Source organism: Lates calcarifer, linkage group LG11, assembly GCF_001640805.2.
Source record: "Lates calcarifer isolate ASB-BC8 linkage group LG11, TLL_Latcal_v3, whole genome shotgun sequence".
Taxonomy (NCBI): Eukaryota; Metazoa; Chordata; class Actinopteri; family Centropomidae; genus Lates; species Lates calcarifer.
Genome location: NC_066843.1, coordinates 14,549,394 through 14,568,759, shown reverse-complemented (window position 1 = coordinate 14,568,759; position 19,366 = coordinate 14,549,394). Strand labels below are relative to the sequence as shown.

Here is a 19,366-nt window from a genome sequence, read left to right as displayed (position 1 = left end):
CACACTAAAACGAAAACATTGCTAATTATCTGAACAAAGGCAGCTAATGGTTACGTAGCCCAATAATTACTCTCAACTATATGCTATTTTGAGTGCAAAGTCCTTTATAATAGGCCACGCTCCTCACAGGAATATAGTGTTGTGGGATACATTGTATGTAGCCTACTGTAATTATTGTTTGCTACGGCACAGCATGTCATTCAGACATGTGTACATGTGCCCTTGGTAATCCTCAGTGATGCACAAGACTGGACAAAGGACTGGAAAATGTATATTTTGTTTTGGTGTAAAGGAAAGGTTTAATTTAACTTCAATAATTTACTCTGGTCGTTCTGGGATTTATGAAATTAATATCTTTGCTGTACTGTGTTTACTGCAGTTACAAATGTTGCCAAAAAAGTTAAGTAGCCGCACAGTAGTGGGTCAACCTCGGAGCTGGGGGCAAAATAAAGTGAATGATAAACAGGTAAGCTATTATATGTCAACAAGTGTTATAGTTTGCTAACACTTGATGACATTAAAGTAGTACTTATTTTCCTGGATTAACCCACATTAAATGTCGTATCTCTCCTTTCCACATCAGTAAAAAAAAACTTTCCTGACAAAAACTGTTCAACTCAAGGTCCACTTACTGCGTTTTTTAAGCTTGCACCACATCTCCTTGGCCTTCTTCGGCAGACGGAGTTGCTCGGTTGTCGTGCAGTCTGAATGATGAAAAACAGCCATGTCCTTTCTAACTGGGGCCACGTTGTTTTTAATACAAAACGCTCCTGTGACAACGACGCACACGTTGCAGAAGTTTATTTCTGATGCAGGTGAGGACATCTTTAGCGTCAGGTGGAACTCAAATGCGTGTGCGGGTTGTTGGAACACAGCCGCCATCTTGTGGAGACTGGTGTTACTTCAGCCGCTCTTCGGCGCTTCCGTTCAGTTTGGACCTAGCGGGTCGCCGTGAGGAGGAGCAAACGTCGCCCTAGCAACGGACGGGGCTTGGATCAATGTGTAGCAGCAGAGTCCTTCTAAACTGAGTTGAAATTAAACGAGAAACACAGATTCCTCATTTTTTGTTCACTAACTGATACCGTTATGGCCACAAGCAACCCGTCAGTGTTTCTTCTAACGGTGAATGGTCAAATTGAGGGAGCGAATGTGAGTGGTTTCCCGTTAGTTAACCTAGGCTAGCGGCTAACTCCTATTAGCATTAGCAATTTTCGTAGCGTGTGTTTTAATATGCTGAATTTGTGTTCCGTTACACGAAAAACGGTAGTTGACGTCTTGTGTGGTGTTGTATTTCAGTTTCCAGAGTATGACAACCTGTATTGCAAATACTGTTTTGTCTACGGACACGACTGGGCTCCCACCTCGGTGAGTAAGCTAACGAAATGGCACGAAGAATGTTTTTTTGCGTGTCTTAAACTTCAAAATCAACGCCTGTTTTAATTGAAGTTATGCAGCTAATTTCTATATACTATCTAAATTTGGCTACCTAAAACTCAAACAATGCGTACATATTTGCATTTATAAACTCCTCTATAAACCAAATTAATCCCAAGATAAATGTATTCACAAAAAATACAGTTGTAGAATTAAGTACTGAAGCAATTATTTTGTGGTAGGCAACTAATTGATGAAGTCATTTCTCAAACAAAAATGCCAAACATGTCTTTTCTAATGTGAAAAATTGTTATTAGTTCTGTTTTATTTCATTGTAGATTTAATGTATTACTGGTTTGGTCTGTTGGCTGGGTTCTGGGTATTTGTGATGAGTATTATTGACCATTTTATGACATTTAATTGGTGAAACAACAAATCCATCAAAATAATTAATGATGAAAATAATTGATGGTTGCAGTTAGCCCTGCAGTGTCCTTCTAAAATACACTGTATGGTTACTATAACTTACTCACTTATGTTAAGTCTTAAGTTTTTGTCTGAATTTATAAAATCTTTTGCCAGGTTCTCTCTAAAATTCGCATCTATAAAGGTGGTTGCCTACTTCACAATTTTATTATAAAACTAAAGGGATGTTTTCAAGGTTGTTGTTTCAGACACCATTAATTATTCCCAAAGGGCTGAAAAGACTTATATTTCATAATGTCCAGATAATAAAATTTTTTACAAATTGCAAAGAGGAGTTGAACTCATTTTTATTGTAGTCTTGATAGTCTTTGTGTCTGTTTCTCTGTAGGGGCTGGAGGAAGGCATCACTCAAATTACCTGTAAGGGCAGTCAGTCATCACACAAATTAATATGGAACTTCCCGCTGGAAACAACGTTTAAGAGCACAAACCCATCTGGATGTAAGCATTACTCACACACACATAGCTGATTGGGAGCTGTTGCTACTTATCCATGGAAGCAGCATTTGTAGCCTTATAGAAATCAATTAATATTTCACCTTCATTTTACAGGGCCTCAGCTTGTGGTGAGTGTGTATGGTCCAGATGTGTTTGGCAATGATATCGTCCGGGGTTATGGAGCAACACACATCCCCTTCACACCTGGACAGTCAGTATTACCTTTTTTTGAGATAGCACTTACCTAAGACAGGTTAGGAGTATTAGTGCTTGCATTTGAAGTGACTATTCACATCCCTGCCCAAAGTTTGTGCATAGTGCTTGTTTCCATCACAAGAACTAAGCTTAACCATAGTAAGACTGGGTATGATTTTGTTTGATTTGATTTTTTTTTTATTGTTGTTTATTTTTTAAATTTGTTTTGTGTCTATTTCCCAGGCATACAAGAACCATCCCCATGTTTGTTCCTGAGCCCACATGGAGACTTCAGAAATTCACAAGGTGATATTTGTGAACAGTTGTGTGTTTGTGTGTGTGTAGTTTTCCCTCCCTCTCTCTGAGCAGGTGTGGTGCTGTGGGTGATGAGTTGTGCCTGCTGGGTGAAGCAGCCGATCTCATCCAAGTGTTATCAAATATTTACTGCTCCTCTGTGTGTGTGTGTGTGTGTGTGTGTGTGTGTGTGTGTGTGTGTGTGTGTGAGTGAGTGACAATCCCACTGAGGATAAAGTCTTAGGCCTCTGTCGTGAGAATACTCCGCATACATATGTATTGTTTCCCTGCTGCTGTTATCAGCGCATGGAAAGACATACGCAAAGGTATTCACAGTTCTTTTCAGCTTCCACTGACACAGTGGGTTATTAGAGATGCACAGGTGTACATCTGGGCCTCCTTTGGATTTGCAATTTAAAACAGCATAGTTTGTTTTTCCACTTGAGGGAAAGTTTGACAGGTTAATGTAGGTGGTGTTTCTTTTTTGCTCATCCACTCCACCTAGTTAACATGTACATTAATGTGTCACTTGCTGTGATTTAGAATATCAAGTGCATAATATTTTAGGATTGGATTGAACCAATTTATAGGACAAGATTATGAGAAGTTAGAAAATTGATTGAAAAAAAAACTTGTCAGAAAGAGAACGCTAATGGAAAACAGCATCCATTTTGAATGAAAAGCCTAAAGTAACTTCACATATCAGTGATTAATTCATCAGTCTAATCCTTGTGTGTAAACTGCATATAATATGTACAGTATATTGGCATTTCACTCAGAGGTCTTACATCTCTCTGTCTCTCTAGTTTTTAACCTGTTTTTCCCTCCTTCGTATAGCTGGCTGTTGGGACGACGGCCTGAGTACACAGACCCTAAAGTAGTGGCCCAGGGTGAAGGCAGAGAAGGTTTGTGTGCATTTATTTCTCTATATTTGTCTAACATTGATAACAGTAACCTGTTAGGTGTAGCTGTAAGAACAGCAACTCCTTTAACTAGATGTATTGAAGATGAGTCACTAGGTGACTTTTAAGATGGTGTGGACCTGCCCAACAGAGCTACCTCAACTGTAGAAGACTGTGGTCTGATATCAGAGTCATGCTGCTCTCTCCAATAAATTTATGTGGATGTGTGGAACTTGGGAGTATGATACTTTTTAGCCCACATAATGTAAATTGCCTTTGCATAGGTAGAAAATGTTTGAATAAGTTACTAAAATAAATTCCCAAATAATTTCAGTGAGGCACACACTTAAGTACCAGTTTAATTCTATACACATTTTCATGTTAAACTTGTGTCTTCAGTCCTTTTACATTATCTTATACATTAACATTAATAACATTAACCTATACCTGTACATTTTCTGTTGCAGTGACACGGGTTCGTTCCCAAGGCTTTGTCACAGTCTCCTTTCACATCATGACTAAAGACATGAAGAAGCTGGGATATGACACTGGCCCATCAAGCCCCAGAAACACACAATCTGCCACATCTGGCTGGTCGACAGAAGAACAACCATGACATATAATAACAACAAAAACAAAAATGCTTGGTCCTCACCAAAACAAAAGCACAACACTAATATAAAATGATGTTTACTTCCTCAGTTACTGTGGAAACCCACAATGCAATGCCACAGTCACTTCCGAAACAAAGTGGCAAGAACCCCCACACATAGGCCCCAGTGTTTTATAGTAAAATGTGTAGAAATGAAATTTTCAAATTTAAGCTGGCTTCAAATATTTGTATTTGTGTTTTACTATATTTTTTACTTTTTTCTAAATAAATATGGACTTCAAATGTTTATGTTTGAATGTTTTGCCTATTTATATTGTTTGCACAGACATCACTAAAGTTGTTTGGAATAATTTTTAGCAGAAACGTCCATTTTCTGCTCATGTTTGGACATTTGATTAAAAAAAAATACAAGGACACACAGACACTGGAGTTACAGAGCTGAAGTGATACACATTTTATTTTGAACCAATGCAGCTACAGTTGTCCTCATCCAACAGGGTGCGGCCTGCTGCGTTCATTTGTTTAGATGCCGTTAAAATACCACGGTGACTTTTCCTACAAAACCCATTACACAGAATAATAAGGTATACAGAAGAACAGTATGTTACAATAGTACAAATGATAAATTATATTATACAGTTATAATGCCAACGGATTGAGCACGTATCCAATAAAAAAAAGCAGCCTGCTCCCAGTACTATGAGAAGGGTAAATAGACAGACATGGAAACGAATAAAGGAGACTGTTTATGTATATAAAGACAGACAGTCCATAAGGTCAGTTAGTCCTCTTGATAAAAGCATAGTGAATACATAGTAACACACGGAGGAGCTCGCTACACACAGGCCACATTTTCACTGCACCATAGCCACGACTGTGAAACTGCTGCCAGGGATCAAGAAAAAGTGTTCAACTGCAGTGTCATCTGACTGTTAGGGAGTGCTGAATTTGTTCAAGACAGTAAAGGTTTTTTTTTTTGTTTGTTTGTTTGTTAGTTTTTTTTCCAATGCACCAATAACACAACCTTTTCCACAATCACTGGAGTAAAGTTAAAAGGTCAGGCCGCAGTGAAATCAAGGCCAGTGACATGTCTTAGCTAGAGTATCATAGTAGCATTTCAATAAACAAGACTTTATTAGCAAATCTATCTTTGCAAAACACATCAAGCATTAAGTCTTCTCATCTTTTTTTCACTTTTCCAGCTCCAATTTTTGCATATATTTAGTTAGGATTAAAAATGTTTGCTGGTCTGCAAGTTAAGTGTCACATCCATTCATTCAGGATCCCAAGCATAAAAATCATCATCACCGCCCTCAGCATCAGCATCATCATCATCATCATCAAAAATCATACACACAGTTGGAGCTGCCCCTCCTTTTGCCTGAGAGAAATGAAGGTCTGCCTTTTAGTGGAAATATCAAGGGTCCTGCGGTGTAGCTATCACACCACAGCAGACCAGGAGAGGGCACCAACTCTCACTAAGAGGGGAAAAAAAAAAACACCCTCTTCTGCAGTAACAACATTGGCAGTGATATTAACAAAACTGAAAAGAGACAACAGTAACCTAAGGAGAAGAAGGGTCTATACACCAGGCGCAATTCATCATCTTTAGCTGTATTTCATCAACCCACTTGTCTCAACTGATAGAGGAGACAGAGACGCTTAGCTTGCTGTCAGTAAATGTGCTGATATTCAGCAAACAGTAACACTTTCTTACATTAACTCCTGAACAAACTGTAAAATAGCTCTGAAATATAAAAAAAAAATATAAGAATGGAGTCTCTGATATCATGAGCTTCCACAAACAGAAAAAAAAATGTCAGTGAAGTGTGACCCTACTGTTCAAACTACTCAAAGTACGACATCCTCAGAAATCAGTCGCTATGACTTTGGTAACAGTTGTGCTTCTAAGAGAAGAGAATTACATAGCCTACCCATAGGGTGAAAAAACTAGAATGACAGAACATAGACAAAAGAGAGAATGAAGATGATACATGGCTTAAGCTAGTACACAGCTCCAAAACTCAGAAAGGCTTGGCTATGGATTTACATCTAATGAGTAAATAACAACAACAAAAAAGATAACCAACAAAATTAACAACTTCTTGTTTACAAGACATGTCTCGCTGTTGTTTGCTGCGGGATTCCCTGCGCTATCAATAGACCAATCCTGGAGCAACCCCATGTGAGTGAGTGTGTTTGTGTGTGTGTGTGTGTGTGTGTGTGTCCACCAGATAAAGTTCTTGTAGACAGATTAGCCACAGTAAATCCACCCGGAGGTAAACTCTCTTCACAATGCTGACTGGCTGACATGTCCTTTAAACCCAGAGCTTTCTTCGCAACCATCGTTGATATATATGGTTGCGCACAAACACACACAACACATGCAAGCATACACAAACACAAACACACACACTCTCTCTCTCTCTCTTAAGGCTGCAGATGCCTACATTACCCCTTGTTTTGACTTGCACTTCAGAAACTAAAATTCTAGGTCAGTTTCCACTTTACTGAGTGACAAATTCATCATTAAAGTACACTTGGAAGCTAACTGTATCTCTCATGCAAACTGCACACACGCGCGCACACACACACACACACACACACCACACACACACACACACACACACACACACACACATCCCACCTCTTCCCTTTGACCCTAGAAACAAACTAAAATGGAAAAAAAAAAAACTGTCCCACGATGCTCCACTGCATCCACTGCATGTTCAGATAGCAAAATACTGATGCCATCAATTAATGTCTTTTTCTCCAAACACACACTGGGGGGGAGTGACAAACACATCACCTATGTGGCTGTTAGTATCTGAGCATTAACGCTGCGCAAGAGCACACACAAAAACAAATTGCATTTACGCATCTTTTCAACCCCTCAGACGAGGGGTTCATCTCTTTTGATAAGTGTTCATTGTTAAATCCTGTGACCCCTGGAGGTCAAAGTTCACATGGAAGGTCAGGAAAAGGTCCAAGGTGACGGGAAGTGATCGGACGAGAGTTGTGACTGAGTGGTACCGAGAGCTGAGGCGGTGTGTGTCGCCCCGGCTGTGTTAGCGGCTAGCCTCCCTCCCTAAGCTAAGGTGTAACGGTGAGCCCAACAGTCGCGGAAAGAAAAAACAAAAACCAAAAAATTGTGCAAAATCCCTGCTTAGTAACACACACATACACACACAGAGTATAAACACATCTGACCATCTCTCATCCTTACTCCAGTGTGTGTAAGTAAAACCCACTGGAATATACACAGTGTAAAAGTACTGAGATGTGCGCTCATACACATACACACACATATACACACACGCACGCACGCACGCACACACACACACACCAGCTGACAGGGCTTATAAAAGATTAGCTCTAGTGAAGAGATAAGATCCTGGCGTTAGTACAGTCATACTCTCCTGTCACTCCACCACAGAAGAAGAAAGGAGCAGTCCTAAGGGAGGAGGTAAGGGAGAGGAGGCGAGTGAATGAGGAGAGGACAGGAAGGAGAGACTGACTCCTGTCCTGCTTCTGTGGAAAAAACTGTAAACACCTCTGCTACTCTGTAAGTCTGTGGACAAATGCAAATGCAAACTCTTTGTGGTCACCAACATCATCGTCAGATCAGTATGGAACACACAGGACTAGGCAGCTTGTAGCATAGAGAGAGAAAGAAAGAGAGGAGAAAAGAGTGTGGTATGGTAGGAAGAGGCCGGGCTGGGACTACGACCTGGGTAGGAGTTGATTATAAAGGGATAAATGGGATAAGACATCTCCTTGTTCATTTTGAAGCTTCTTAAGGAGCCAAAGTGGAAGAGAGAGAAAGAGAGAGAAGAGGGGTAACTCCGAGGCAAGTCGTCCCCCAGTCACCCCCTCACAAAAGGAAGGGGTTGGTGGTTCCCGTGGGCTGCGTCCCGGCCTGAGGGGGCATGCTCATCAGGGGCTGGGGCATGGACATGGAGGCTGGGATCCCCGCACTCGTCCCCACGCCTCCAACGGGGCCGACACCCATCCCAGGCATCACGCGGCCCATGGGGGCCATCCCAGCCATGGGGACCATGGTGATAGGCTGAGCGGGCATGGAGGAGAGGGGCATGGGCTCGGCGATAGCGCCGAAGCCAGAGGGCATGGGGCTGACCCGCATCTGGTTGAGGGTGGGGGGAGCTGGCTGGCTCACTTGGAAAGGGTTGGCGTGGGCAGCTGGAGCAGAGCCACCTGAGTAAAGACAGGTAGGGGACAAAGAAAGAGAAACTGTTACTGAGCTCACCAGTACAGTATAGGCTCTACAATGCTAAATAGAAATCCACAATATATTGTTACCTGAATAGATGAACTAGAACCTACTTGGGGCATGGGCGTATTATAAGAAAACAATCAGCAAAAAAGAATTCCAACTCTGGTTTGTTACTGTCATTTTAAGAAATGAATTAAATATGACTCATCTCTCTTTCCGCCAAGTTTACAGCTAGTACAGACAGCTAGTACAGAGAGGGCAGGATCAATGATTCAACGTCAAACTGCGCAGATGGGTGTGTCTGCTTGTATGCATTCAGCTCTGCACGTGTATATCCACGTCTCTTGGCTCACTATCTACACTGTCAAGCTCGCCAAACTCTAACTCATTATCTAATCTGTACACGTTCAGAAAAAAACACCTAAACCCCTTCCTATCCACAAATTTTAATATCTTGATATTTTAAAATCTCTAAAACACCAATTTTAGAGATAGTCTTATAGTGCGAATATTTCAAATTTCAACAACTGTCTGAGATTTTCTCCTCGACTCACCGCCTGTTGAAGCCAGGAACGGGTTGACGACCGGCGCAGGCTGGGCTGGTTTGGTCACCAGAGAATCCAGATTGACCAGGGCAGCGTTGGGACCCAGGAAGGACTCCGGAGTCTTTCTAGTTGGGTTTGTGATGACAGTAGATGTGGAGGTGGGCAGCGGGTCAAAGAGGTCCAGGCTTCCGCTGCTGGCAAGGCTGGCTTGGGAGGGGACAGAGGATGTTACGCCCCCATCACCTGAGGAACCGAGAGCAGAGGAAGTAGTTGTATTTCACAGATGGAAAACTGTTATACGAGCTTCTCCTTGAGGGGGCAAAATATCATGAAGTCATGGGGCAAAATATTTTTGGCTTGGGTATGTAAAAAGCTGCGTACATTTACAATACTGAGAAGCCATATTTTAAGTTAAAAAGGCCAATATATTTTAAATATCTTGTGTTTCAGAAAGCCTGCAAAATCACTCACTTGTTAGCAACACAAACATGTGTGCCCACCTGCACGTGAGCACCCACATTCAAATAAAACTGAGCTGATGTGATAAAATGATCGGAAGGTGCCATTATGGGAGGACATCAGAGGCAGACAGCCTGGCTGTTTGTCCAGACAGGAGCAGAGACATTTATTAATGCACTCACACATGGACACGCACAAACCCAGCATGCCAGCTGCCACACAGGCAGGAGGAAATGTCTTCTCAGAACAGAAACTGAGATGTAACAGAGCCAAAAAAGGCTTATGATAAGATCAGACCGGCTGAGTGTGTATTAACTCCCCATAAATCCTGTCGATTTCAGCCCCAGCTGATTCAAATGGTAACATTTCTTCTGCAGAGAGCTGCTGTCTTAACATCACTGAAGTCCTTCTTGTCCTCCATACAAAGCTTGGAGTCTTTCTGGGAAAAAATAACTTTCTACGCCTGTGTTTGTGTTCCTTCTCGCCTTGCCCTTGACTGTATCAGAGGTGTTGGTAGTGAGTTAGAGCAAAAGTCTGACACCAATGTCAACCTCCCACACTGAGAGACTGCCAAACCACATGAGAAAAACACCCAGACCTGTACCAAGCTATTGACTGGAACCTTCTCACAAACCACCCTGAATGGGGTGTTGCGAATGACTTTAATTCAAAATTTTGGAACATTTGTTGCTAGTTCAGGTGCGCCAGACAAACTTAGAAAAGTGTGGATGTGAAAGGGATTCCATAAACAGGATGGTGCAGGTCTAATGTATTTTGCAATAAAGACATAAAAGCTATATCAGATTACACCACAGTGATATGGGACCAGACCAGAGCAAACAGCTATTTTTCCACCACTTGATATGATTATTGCAGCATTTGACTGCATTTCTGCAATGAAGAATAATCAACCATTAAAAAAAAAACATGATCCCAGTGGTTCTAATACTGTCTTTGCTCAGGTCTGGTGATATTTACATATATAGACAAGACATGAGTGTGTCTGTGCCCTGCAGACACCATCGCATCTGCTGACGGGCATCGTTTCAGACACTGAGGAAAAAACAACACAGACTCCGTGTCATTAGAGAGACGAAGACAAGGGTGAGTACCAGTGGGGACAGAGGAGGAGGAACGCAGGCTGTCAAACTCTGAGAAGTCCTCTTTGGACGTACCGTTGGATGCATTGAACAGGTCAAAGCTACCTGAAAGGGGACAATGCATACACGCACAAACAAAAATCACATCAACAGACAGCAGACGCACACACAAAGACAGATGGAAACAGACAACACAAGTATGAATGAGTATGGATATTTTGGTAAGCTAACAGAGACAAATGAACACAACAAGCGCTGTTACTGTATGTGCTCCTTTTGACACAGCTGATCAGCCATTAGCTGGCCATTGATTAAATCTCTTTTTTAATTTCTTAAAATGCAGGGAACTTCCATTAATGCTAAACAATCCAAAGATTCAATACATACAGTACTGTGCAAAAGTTTTAGGCACTGTAGATGTTTTTACTCTAATCCTTCATCAGTACCATCAGGGAGGTGTCTGATCAGTCCCAGATTAATTCTGCAGCAGGACAACAAGTCCAAACACATAGTAAGCATCACAAAGAACTGTCCTCAGAGACCAAAAGAAGAGGGGGTCCCGCAGCAGATGGTCTGAATGACCAACTAAAAATTAATAATTATTTTGATTATTTTTTACAGCATCCTCGCTTTACTGTTAGTGCCTAAAACCGCCTAAAACATTTGCACAGTACTGTACATCACTCCCAGACAAACTGACAGTGGTTGAATGCCCTGGCAACTGATGCCTGTAGACAAAACCGAAAAAAAGCTACATTTTCCCCTGACGGTCACCTGTGTTGGATGTCTTAGGGCGGGCAGCTCCAGAGCTCCAGGGATCAGAGGCAGGAATGGAGTTTGGTGCCCACGGATCATTGCTCTTCATGGGGGGGACAGAAGGAGGAGCACCCCATGGGTCCACTGGGACTGCTGGCTTAGGGGCAGACCCTGAGGAGAGGGGGGGGGTTTCAGAGGTGTATGGGGGGAGGATTAGAGTTGAATGAATCATGCAAAATGTAGGGCAAAATTGGAAAGTCATGAAGGAGGGACAGACAAAAAGAGCAGGATGTGAAAGGTAATACAAGACACACGGCAAGGCAAAGTAGTGTCATGCAGGTTCTAGTAACAGGCATCAACAGGTATCTGATCTGACAAAAATCTACTGCTCACCCCCCCCAGTCCCTCCACACTGCTTCACAATATTTTCCTCTATCAACCCCCCCTTCTGTGCAGTAATGCTGCTGAGCCAGTGGAGCAGCATTCCTATTTAACAAAGAGTCACAGTGCTGAGAGCTGCAGGTGGAGAGCAGAGTCGACACACACACACACACACACACGCACACACGCACGCACGCACAGAAAACTGACTCTGGCAACGATAGTCGGTGCGTGGATATCTTATGACAAGACCATTTCCAGTGAGAGTGAGTATACCATAAGGTTGCCATGGGTCTGCTGATGCAGCAGCAGCTCCAGCTCCAGCTCCGGCCCCAGCCCCTGCGCCTGCGCCTGCACCCCAGGGGTCAGCACTGGCACCAGGCTCTGGCACATCCATCAGATCCATCAAAGACGACTGTGGCTAATAAGAGACAGAGAAAGTGGAATATGAAAGGAGGAGAATGAAGGATGCAGACAAACAAGTAAAAAAGAAGAATGGGATAACTAAAGATACTGAGGGAATGGAGGAGGAAGGACCATCTGTTGGCCAGCCATTTTCCTCTACAGCACAAACTCTGTTCAAACACACTGACAGTGGTCATGTCATTATGTGCTGGGATAAAACACGAGCACAGTCATGCAGCCCTACTTCTTCATCACACGGCTCTGTGTGCCCTCAAACTCCATTCAACCGGCTATTCAGGCAGAATAATGACGAGTAAACTAGGCAGTCTGCTGCCAGTTACTGGCTTCATTACTGCGACTGAAGGAGCAGAGAGGGTCAGGCAGAATAAGGGGACGGGGGAGAGACAAGACTATTTCAGGAGCACAGCCATGACAATGAAGTAACTGAGTCACTCAAGTCTCTGTGTTTTACGTGTATTTTACCTCTTTCTTCTTCTTGGCCAGTTTTGCTGAGCCTGGACCTTCTTTCTTGCTCTCCTCCAAGGCCATCTGTAGTCTCAGGTCATCCCCTCTGCGTATGCGCTCCTCCTAAACACACAAGTGCTGTTAGCATTAGCAGCAAGTGTAAAACTTTACCATTACAGTAATTACAGCTGGTTCAAGTGGTCTGTCGTAATCATATTATATCCAAATTTGGAAGTAACCTCACTATTTTTTGAAGGTTGAGGGACTGAATCCAACCGATTAAAAACTGATTGATTGGCGATTAAAAAGTTCACACAGTTTTAGAAAGGGTTTAAGGATGTGTATCTGCAGGAAAATGACCCAGTACAAGGAAAGGTATTCATGTGTAACAGAATTAAATAGATGGACAAATTAGATAGATGATCAAATTCAGTCTGTCAAATGAACAAAACTGCATTGATAATAAGCTGGTTTCCACAGATGCCATGTAGATTGCACATTTCAATCACAGCTTCACAGTTAGGAGAGATAATGAGGAGCATGGATTCACACTCTGCCATGTTGGCGCACGTGTGTCTGTGCGTGTACCTGCTCAGCAGCCTCTCTGCTCATAGCCAGAGCCAGTTGCAGCTGTAGCTCCTCCTCTCCGCTGGTCTGAGGTCTGGCCTGCTCCAGCTCTGAGCCCGTATTGGGAGATGTGGCTAACAAACAAACATAACACAGGACGTATGTTAATATCACTGCCGCATGGAACACCATCACATACTGTACATACACTAGAATTTTACTGAAAAGCTGCTTCATTGATGATAGAAATTCCAAAGCCAACTATTGTTACAACAAATCCAATCACATATCTTCACTCAGTGTTGACGAGTGAAGAGAGTCACATTTGAATTCAGTTGAAAATACTGCGTTTAAGTGCGTAATTATATGCCTTCAGTTAGCCTGTAAGGGATGACAGGCTCGTTCAGCTTATTGGATTAGATCAGGCCATGTGGCAGCACAAAAAATACACACACACTGCACGTGGCAAACACACACACACAGGCCACTATCTGGCCAGGAAGGCAGAGTTACAATGCCAAAAGACACTCATTAAGGTAGCCTAGAGTCTATTTGTTAATTCAAAGTGTGGCTGTGCGTGTTTTACTTAGGAAACAGTAACTTTGTTGTTTCTGTGGGAACCATGGCGTGGGAGGCTATGACAAAACGGTGACATCACCCATCACAATTCTTGATTTTTCTCTCTATGTCACTGTGAGGCACTTCAGCTTAGTGCAGTTTTGGCTTTGTGTGAATGTTGTGGGTGTGCAAAGGTGTTTGAACACTTCTTGGACTTAATTTAAGATTTTCTGGGCAATGATTCATACGCAAAGCTGTTTTATTCGTTATAAACAGTGGAAAAAAAATGTGCTGTGCAGGTGGGACTTTTGGCCTACCATAGACCATTTGTCTTAGATTCTAACTTTAATCTAAATAACAAACACTGTCTCTCTCTTTCTATAGCCTCTTCTTTTCGCTGTCTCTGCTCCAAAGAACAGACCAGTCATGACATGCTCTGCTGCTGATATAGACACTCCCAAACACACACACACACACACACACACACACACACACACACACACACACAAAAAAAATACTCAGCACTCAGATCATGATGATCTTGTGTATAAGGTTACATTATTTTGATGGCTATTCTGAATGCAGATGGTTAGAGAAGGATATGTAAATGAGGCAGAGACAAAACAACAACACTGACACAAATATGACGCAGGGAAACACTGGTGGTTAGTTTCACACATTTAACACATTTAAATTTGAAACCTCACACTCTGACTAACATCCTGCTGCCTTGTCAAGGCTTCTTTATGCAGCTGACGTCATATCAGCAGGGTTTTTTTTTTAAACAAACATCACAGTGTAAATTTGCCACATCAAATGTTTCCATGAGGGTATCATTTCCTCAGTGCTGTAAATAACACAATACTTTTTTTTTACTCTAAGGAATAGTCTGACATTTCTTTCAACAGTTAAAAGGCTTGGCCTTCCCTGAAACGGTTGAAGAAAAACTGCCAACTTAATACTTAGAATGCAAGGATATACTTTATAATAAAAAAGCAAATTATGTCTATTTTGTGTTGATTAAAGTGAAGTATAACAGTCTTATTTGTGCACAGCAACATACATATGACTCTCCTCCCTGCTTGACATGATCCGTGTCTCCTTTGCTCCGCCCCCAGGCTATGTGTCTCCAGGGAAAGTGACAAGAAGTACGTTTGGTTAGCTGGTGGGACTTCAGCCATGGCCCCGACATCAGCTACATGTCTGCCTTAAATAGATAGTGAATACAGCTGTACCAAAGCCTACACAGAGACAGTTGATCACCCAGCAGAATATGCTGGAATGATGGTTCTACGTGAGGCTTTGGACGACATCCAATCATTCACAAACCCAGACGGAAGCCTCAGTCTTTAGCAAGACACAAAATGAGTACTGAGCAACAGGTGGTACATTTCCTCACTGATGGATGCAATACTTTTATCTGACAAAAGGAATATTTTCCTTGGGTTCTTTCTAAATCTTTCCAAAATAACAGCAAAGCAAAAAAGAGCTTACAGTTTCAATCACTAAGACTAAAGAGAGACTAAACTGGCACACAATAACAAACAGTGCAACACTTTATAGTAGTGAGGCAGAAAGACAAATAAAACTCAAAGCCAACTAAAACACACCAGTTTCTTGCCCACCACTGTGGGAATGGACCATATATGGATAATCACAATTTCTTGGCATACCTCACAGACACAGCTCTGCCTCCTAGCAGAAAAATGCATTTTTCTAAAAGCCAAATTTTCTGAGTCATTCTTATACTGTTTAAGCTACTGTTTCTTATCTCGCCATCTTAATTGTCTCTGGTGCCATGTTTACTGACTGACAAAATAAACAGAAAAACTGAAATTAAACAAATACTTGAGCTTAAAAAAAACTATTCAACAAAATCAAGGCTCTATGAGCATACAATTCAAGCTGTTAACAAGGAGAGAAACAGAGTTTTGCAGAAAGTGAAATGGGCTGATAACCACTACTGTCATCTGCAGCAGATTTATGTGCTGATAATAACACGCAGGGTTTTTATCCCAGGGTGTCAACCACTAACTACCCCCACATTTACAGACACTCTGACTCTTGCCTCTTTAGATGAAGAATTAAGTGGCTGTTAGAAACCTGGTGGGAGGCAGTTCTTCGGAGGAGTGTAACTAGATCTATAGTATTAATTCTCTATACATTTCCATAGACACATTCTGTGTCTAACTGTGAAAATTAGCATTTTTTTCAGATCTTTGTAAGATACTTAGGTTTTGCAGGCAACGGCGGTAGCTTGACTGAGTAGTGTACAGGATGACGAGAGACAACCAAAGAGGAACAATGACAAGAAAACTAAACAAAAATCCTGCATTTACACGTTGGTGTTCAACTGAGAAAAGACTGGGAGCTCTAGAACTTTGACTCAGGGACCACATCCACACGTAAACACAGATGCTGCATTAAACTTGCTGATTTGCTGAGTTAGTGAACTCAATTCATTGTTATGTATTTGCATTTTGTGCGCAGTCGGCACTGCTGAAATGGGATCCCACTGTCTAAGTCATACATATTGAATTCATAAGACACGAGGCACTGAACTGTTTCACCTTTTACACTGAAATGAAAAGGTCTGACTGAAACTAGAGCAAAATCCACTTTTAGCTTTGGCTGGTAAACCTGGAACCTACAGCTTTAAAACACACTTAGGGTGTTTCACGTTCATGTGCACAGGCAGGTGTGTGCGGGACAAGAAGTCAATGTGTGAATCAAATAAAGATTTCAATTAAAATCAAGTTTTTAAAAAAGAAAAGTGTTACATCTATACTATATTTAAGACATTCTAATGATTTTGAAATGAGACACTGGGAACAGGGGACATGCTAGGTTAACACTAATAGTCACAGTTGCATGACCATTCATTCACACCCTGTCTGGACAACAATACTCGGAAAGTTTGATTGGAATCCCAAAAATCCCCCCTAGCAACGCCCACAGCTACCGCCCAGCTTTGCTCCTATTGGCCAGTCTCCCCTTCAGTTTTCTCAACTGATTAATCAGCTGCTGGAGCTTCCGCCTCTGAGCCACACACTCAAACATAACGTATGTACAGGAATGCGGGCCACACAGTAAAAGATGAGCACACACTCCATGTAACACCTAAGATCCACCCAGGCTGGAACCACATGCATTGCGACAGACAAGCACACACACATCCATAGGCATGCACATACACACGCAGTCATCCTGCTGTGTACAAAGGGCTGGGGGTCAGAAGGTGAAAGGAAAAGAGGCCAAGGTTCATTCTTTCATTTCAGCTCCTCCATTCTTCCCCTCTGTCCCTCTCTGCGTTACCCCATTTCCTGACTGTGATTTCAGTTTCTTTTCAACTCCAGCCCTCTCTCACTCCATTTTTCTTTCAGCTCATCAACTGTTTTTATGTAAAGCCTCCAATGGTTAAAGAGGAGAAGAGGTGTGATGCACATTTGTAGGAGCTGAGGCACTACATTCCCACTTAATAATAGACATGAAAAAGTTAACATCACTAACAGAAAACAGGTGTTTCATGCCTAGACCCTTTTCACTTGTTAAAGACTGTCCAAGCATCTACACTGCTTATCAATAATTAGTATCTTTTAATGCTGTCCATCTACCTTGCTACACTGCCTCTCACTTTTCCCCTCTCTGTCTCTGGTGGACTGGGTGTATCATTGAAAACATCAGAAATTTTCGTTTCCTTAAACTCGTTGTAGAGACAGTCTTTCGTTTGTGCAAGCAAAATAAAAAAGATTTATGCTTGCACCCCATTAACATCAAAATGACTCCGAAGTGGTGACTCATTTGTTTGTGCATTGTTTGTGCAAGCAAAACAAACAATTTTGCTTCATCACTTCTCAATTTATGAGCATTACACATCAAATAAATGAATTACGATACCTTGGGAAATAATGAAGCACAGATGTTTTCCAAATGAAGTACAAACGAATGAGACCACTTTGGAGTAATTTGGCTGTTAATGGGATGGCCCTTTGTTTCATACTAGCCAGTCAGCTGTGTGCAGTAACAGAAAGTGCAAGTTACAGTGGTTATGTTTCGTTGTGAATATTAATGAACCATGTGAAATTTTAGCAGCGGCACTCATAATTCAGCAGAAACACTGAGATTCCTCTGTCATGTGGATGATAGAGGTTGGGGGTGAATTCTGCTTCCTCTTCTGTACTTGTGTGTGTGTGTGTGTGTGTGTGTGTGTGTGTGTGTGTGTGTGTGTGTGTGTGTGTGTGTGTGTGTGTGAGAGAGAGAGCTGAGGAATGCAGCCCTACTGCTGGACTGCAAGCCAGAGACAGAACAGGGGGAGGGGCAGGTTTCAGGATGTAGGCCAAAGTTGCACCAAGTGGGACACAATAATAATGGAGGCTGCCATTATTGCCTGCATTGTGTAGACATATGAGCCCTGTGTGTGTCTGTATGTTTTACAGCCAATGAGGTAACTATAAACTAATACTCACAGCCATGGTAGGAGGCAGGTGAGCCCTCTGACCTGCCGTACTCTTCGCTGTAGGAAGTGGAGAGGTTGGGCTGAGATGAGCCTCGGCCAAAACCCATCTGACTACTCCCTGTGGACACCTGGGCCATGCGCTCTTTGGTCTTCAAAGCCTGAGACCTAGTAGGGCCAAAAAACCATAATGATCAGTCATCTTTACTCAAATCAAGACTCTTATAATCATTAGTGTGACGTCCACAAGGACAAAATAAGCATGAGGTAACAAAGGGGTGATTGGTTTTTGAGGACCTAAAACAAAGAATAATGAGATCAAGTCTATTACCAAAACCACCCTGAGAGTCACAGATTCAAATGGTTTCAATTCTGAAACAGCACAGCAAAATTACTAAATTACTGAGAATTAAACACGATGCTAAACAAATAATGAAGCATTCACCCCGAGCCAGTTAGTCTGATTCTGGACATGTGCAATGCCCTAAATTTAGTCAAAATTTAATCTGTATCTGAGACTGAATTGAGAGTAGGACCCCAGAATCAGAGGCCAGCACAGGTCACCGTAATCACTTTTTCCTAAATTCTGCTATTCAGCAATATCTTCAAGCACAGCCACAGACAATGAATAAAGAGGACAATTCAAGTGGTGTTATTTTGGTGAATATTTTGGAAAAGACATCAACACTGTGATCGGTCTTTGTTTAGAACCAACAGGTGTGGAAACACAATAAGCGGACTCCTGAAGTACACCCAGGGGGATAATCACAGAATAATACTCTTAAGGGAAAACCCAGTGGTAAAACCCCATCTCTGAAGCTGCAATTTTCATTAGAATTTGTTTACACTATTGATGACCATCAGCCAGATAATTAGTAAAATACTGGCACGGTTCAAGACTAATGTATGTAAGGGAATTGTTTGTAGATCGTTTAGATAAATAGCAGTCTCTTACAACTGTGCAAACAAAAGCAGGAACTACCATTAAAACGGTCAACACACACAGTAAATGGTCTGAGCTGAGCTTAATGCTGATACGTCATATAATTTAGACAGTCTATGAACACAAGCTGCTAAATTATTAGTCTAATTGAAAAATACTATGCATTGAGTTTCTTCATTTATTTTTGTTAACTCAGACT

At 41.9% G+C, this 19,366-nt stretch overlaps 2 protein-coding genes across 6 annotated transcripts in view; one reads left to right on the top strand and one right to left on the bottom strand.

The window, feature by feature from the left end:
- Positions 1–942: 942 nt before the first annotated feature.
- b9d1 (B9 protein domain 1) lies at positions 943–4,587 on the top strand. Its single transcript, XM_018672844.2, has 7 exons — positions 943–1,149; positions 1,297–1,365; positions 2,189–2,300; positions 2,412–2,508; positions 2,736–2,798; positions 3,624–3,691; positions 4,156–4,587. The coding sequence occupies exons 1-7, from the start codon at positions 1,087–1,089 to the stop codon at positions 4,302–4,304; spliced, it is 621 nt and encodes a 206-aa protein (XP_018528360.1). The 5' UTR covers positions 943–1,086; the 3' UTR covers positions 4,305–4,587.
- A 144-nt stretch (positions 4,588–4,731) lies between these two features.
- epn2 (epsin 2) overlaps positions 4,732–19,366 on the bottom strand; it is a 54,207-nt gene continuing 39,572 nt past the window's right edge. For 3 of the 5 annotated variants that reach the window (XM_018672839.2, XM_018672837.2, XM_018672838.2), the window contains exons 3-10: positions 18,238–18,392; positions 13,235–13,347; positions 12,665–12,769; positions 12,053–12,197; positions 11,414–11,566; positions 10,652–10,744; positions 9,090–9,323; positions 4,732–8,516 (exon numbers count right to left, since the gene is read on the bottom strand). In XM_018672839.2, the coding sequence (XP_018528355.1) occupies positions 8,176–8,516; positions 9,090–9,323; positions 10,652–10,744; positions 11,414–11,566; positions 12,053–12,197; positions 12,665–12,769; positions 13,235–13,347; positions 18,238–18,392 (1,339 nt within the window). In that variant the 3' untranslated portion in view covers positions 4,732–8,175. The remainder of the gene's footprint in view (positions 8,517–9,089; positions 9,324–10,651; positions 10,745–11,413; positions 11,567–12,052; positions 12,198–12,664; positions 12,770–13,234; positions 13,348–18,237; positions 18,393–19,366) is intronic. The other 2 variants (XM_018672841.2, XM_018672842.2) reach the window with 2 other exon arrangements.

What these genes read in the sequence shown, in the direction of transcription:
- b9d1 (XM_018672844.2), top strand. Translation starts at nt 1,087, where the DNA reads ATGGCCACAAGCAACCCGTCAGTGTTTCTTCTAACGGTGAATGGTCAA. An exon ending in GAGCACAAACCCATCTGGAT is followed by an intron (nt 2,301 to 2,411) that starts GTAAGCATTACT and finishes TTCATTTTACAG; the next exon opens with GGCCTCAGCTTGTGGTGAGT. An exon ending in CCAGGGTGAAGGCAGAGAAG is followed by an intron (nt 3,692 to 4,155) that starts GTTTGTGTGCAT and finishes TTTCTGTTGCAG; the next exon opens with TGACACGGGTTCGTTCCCAA.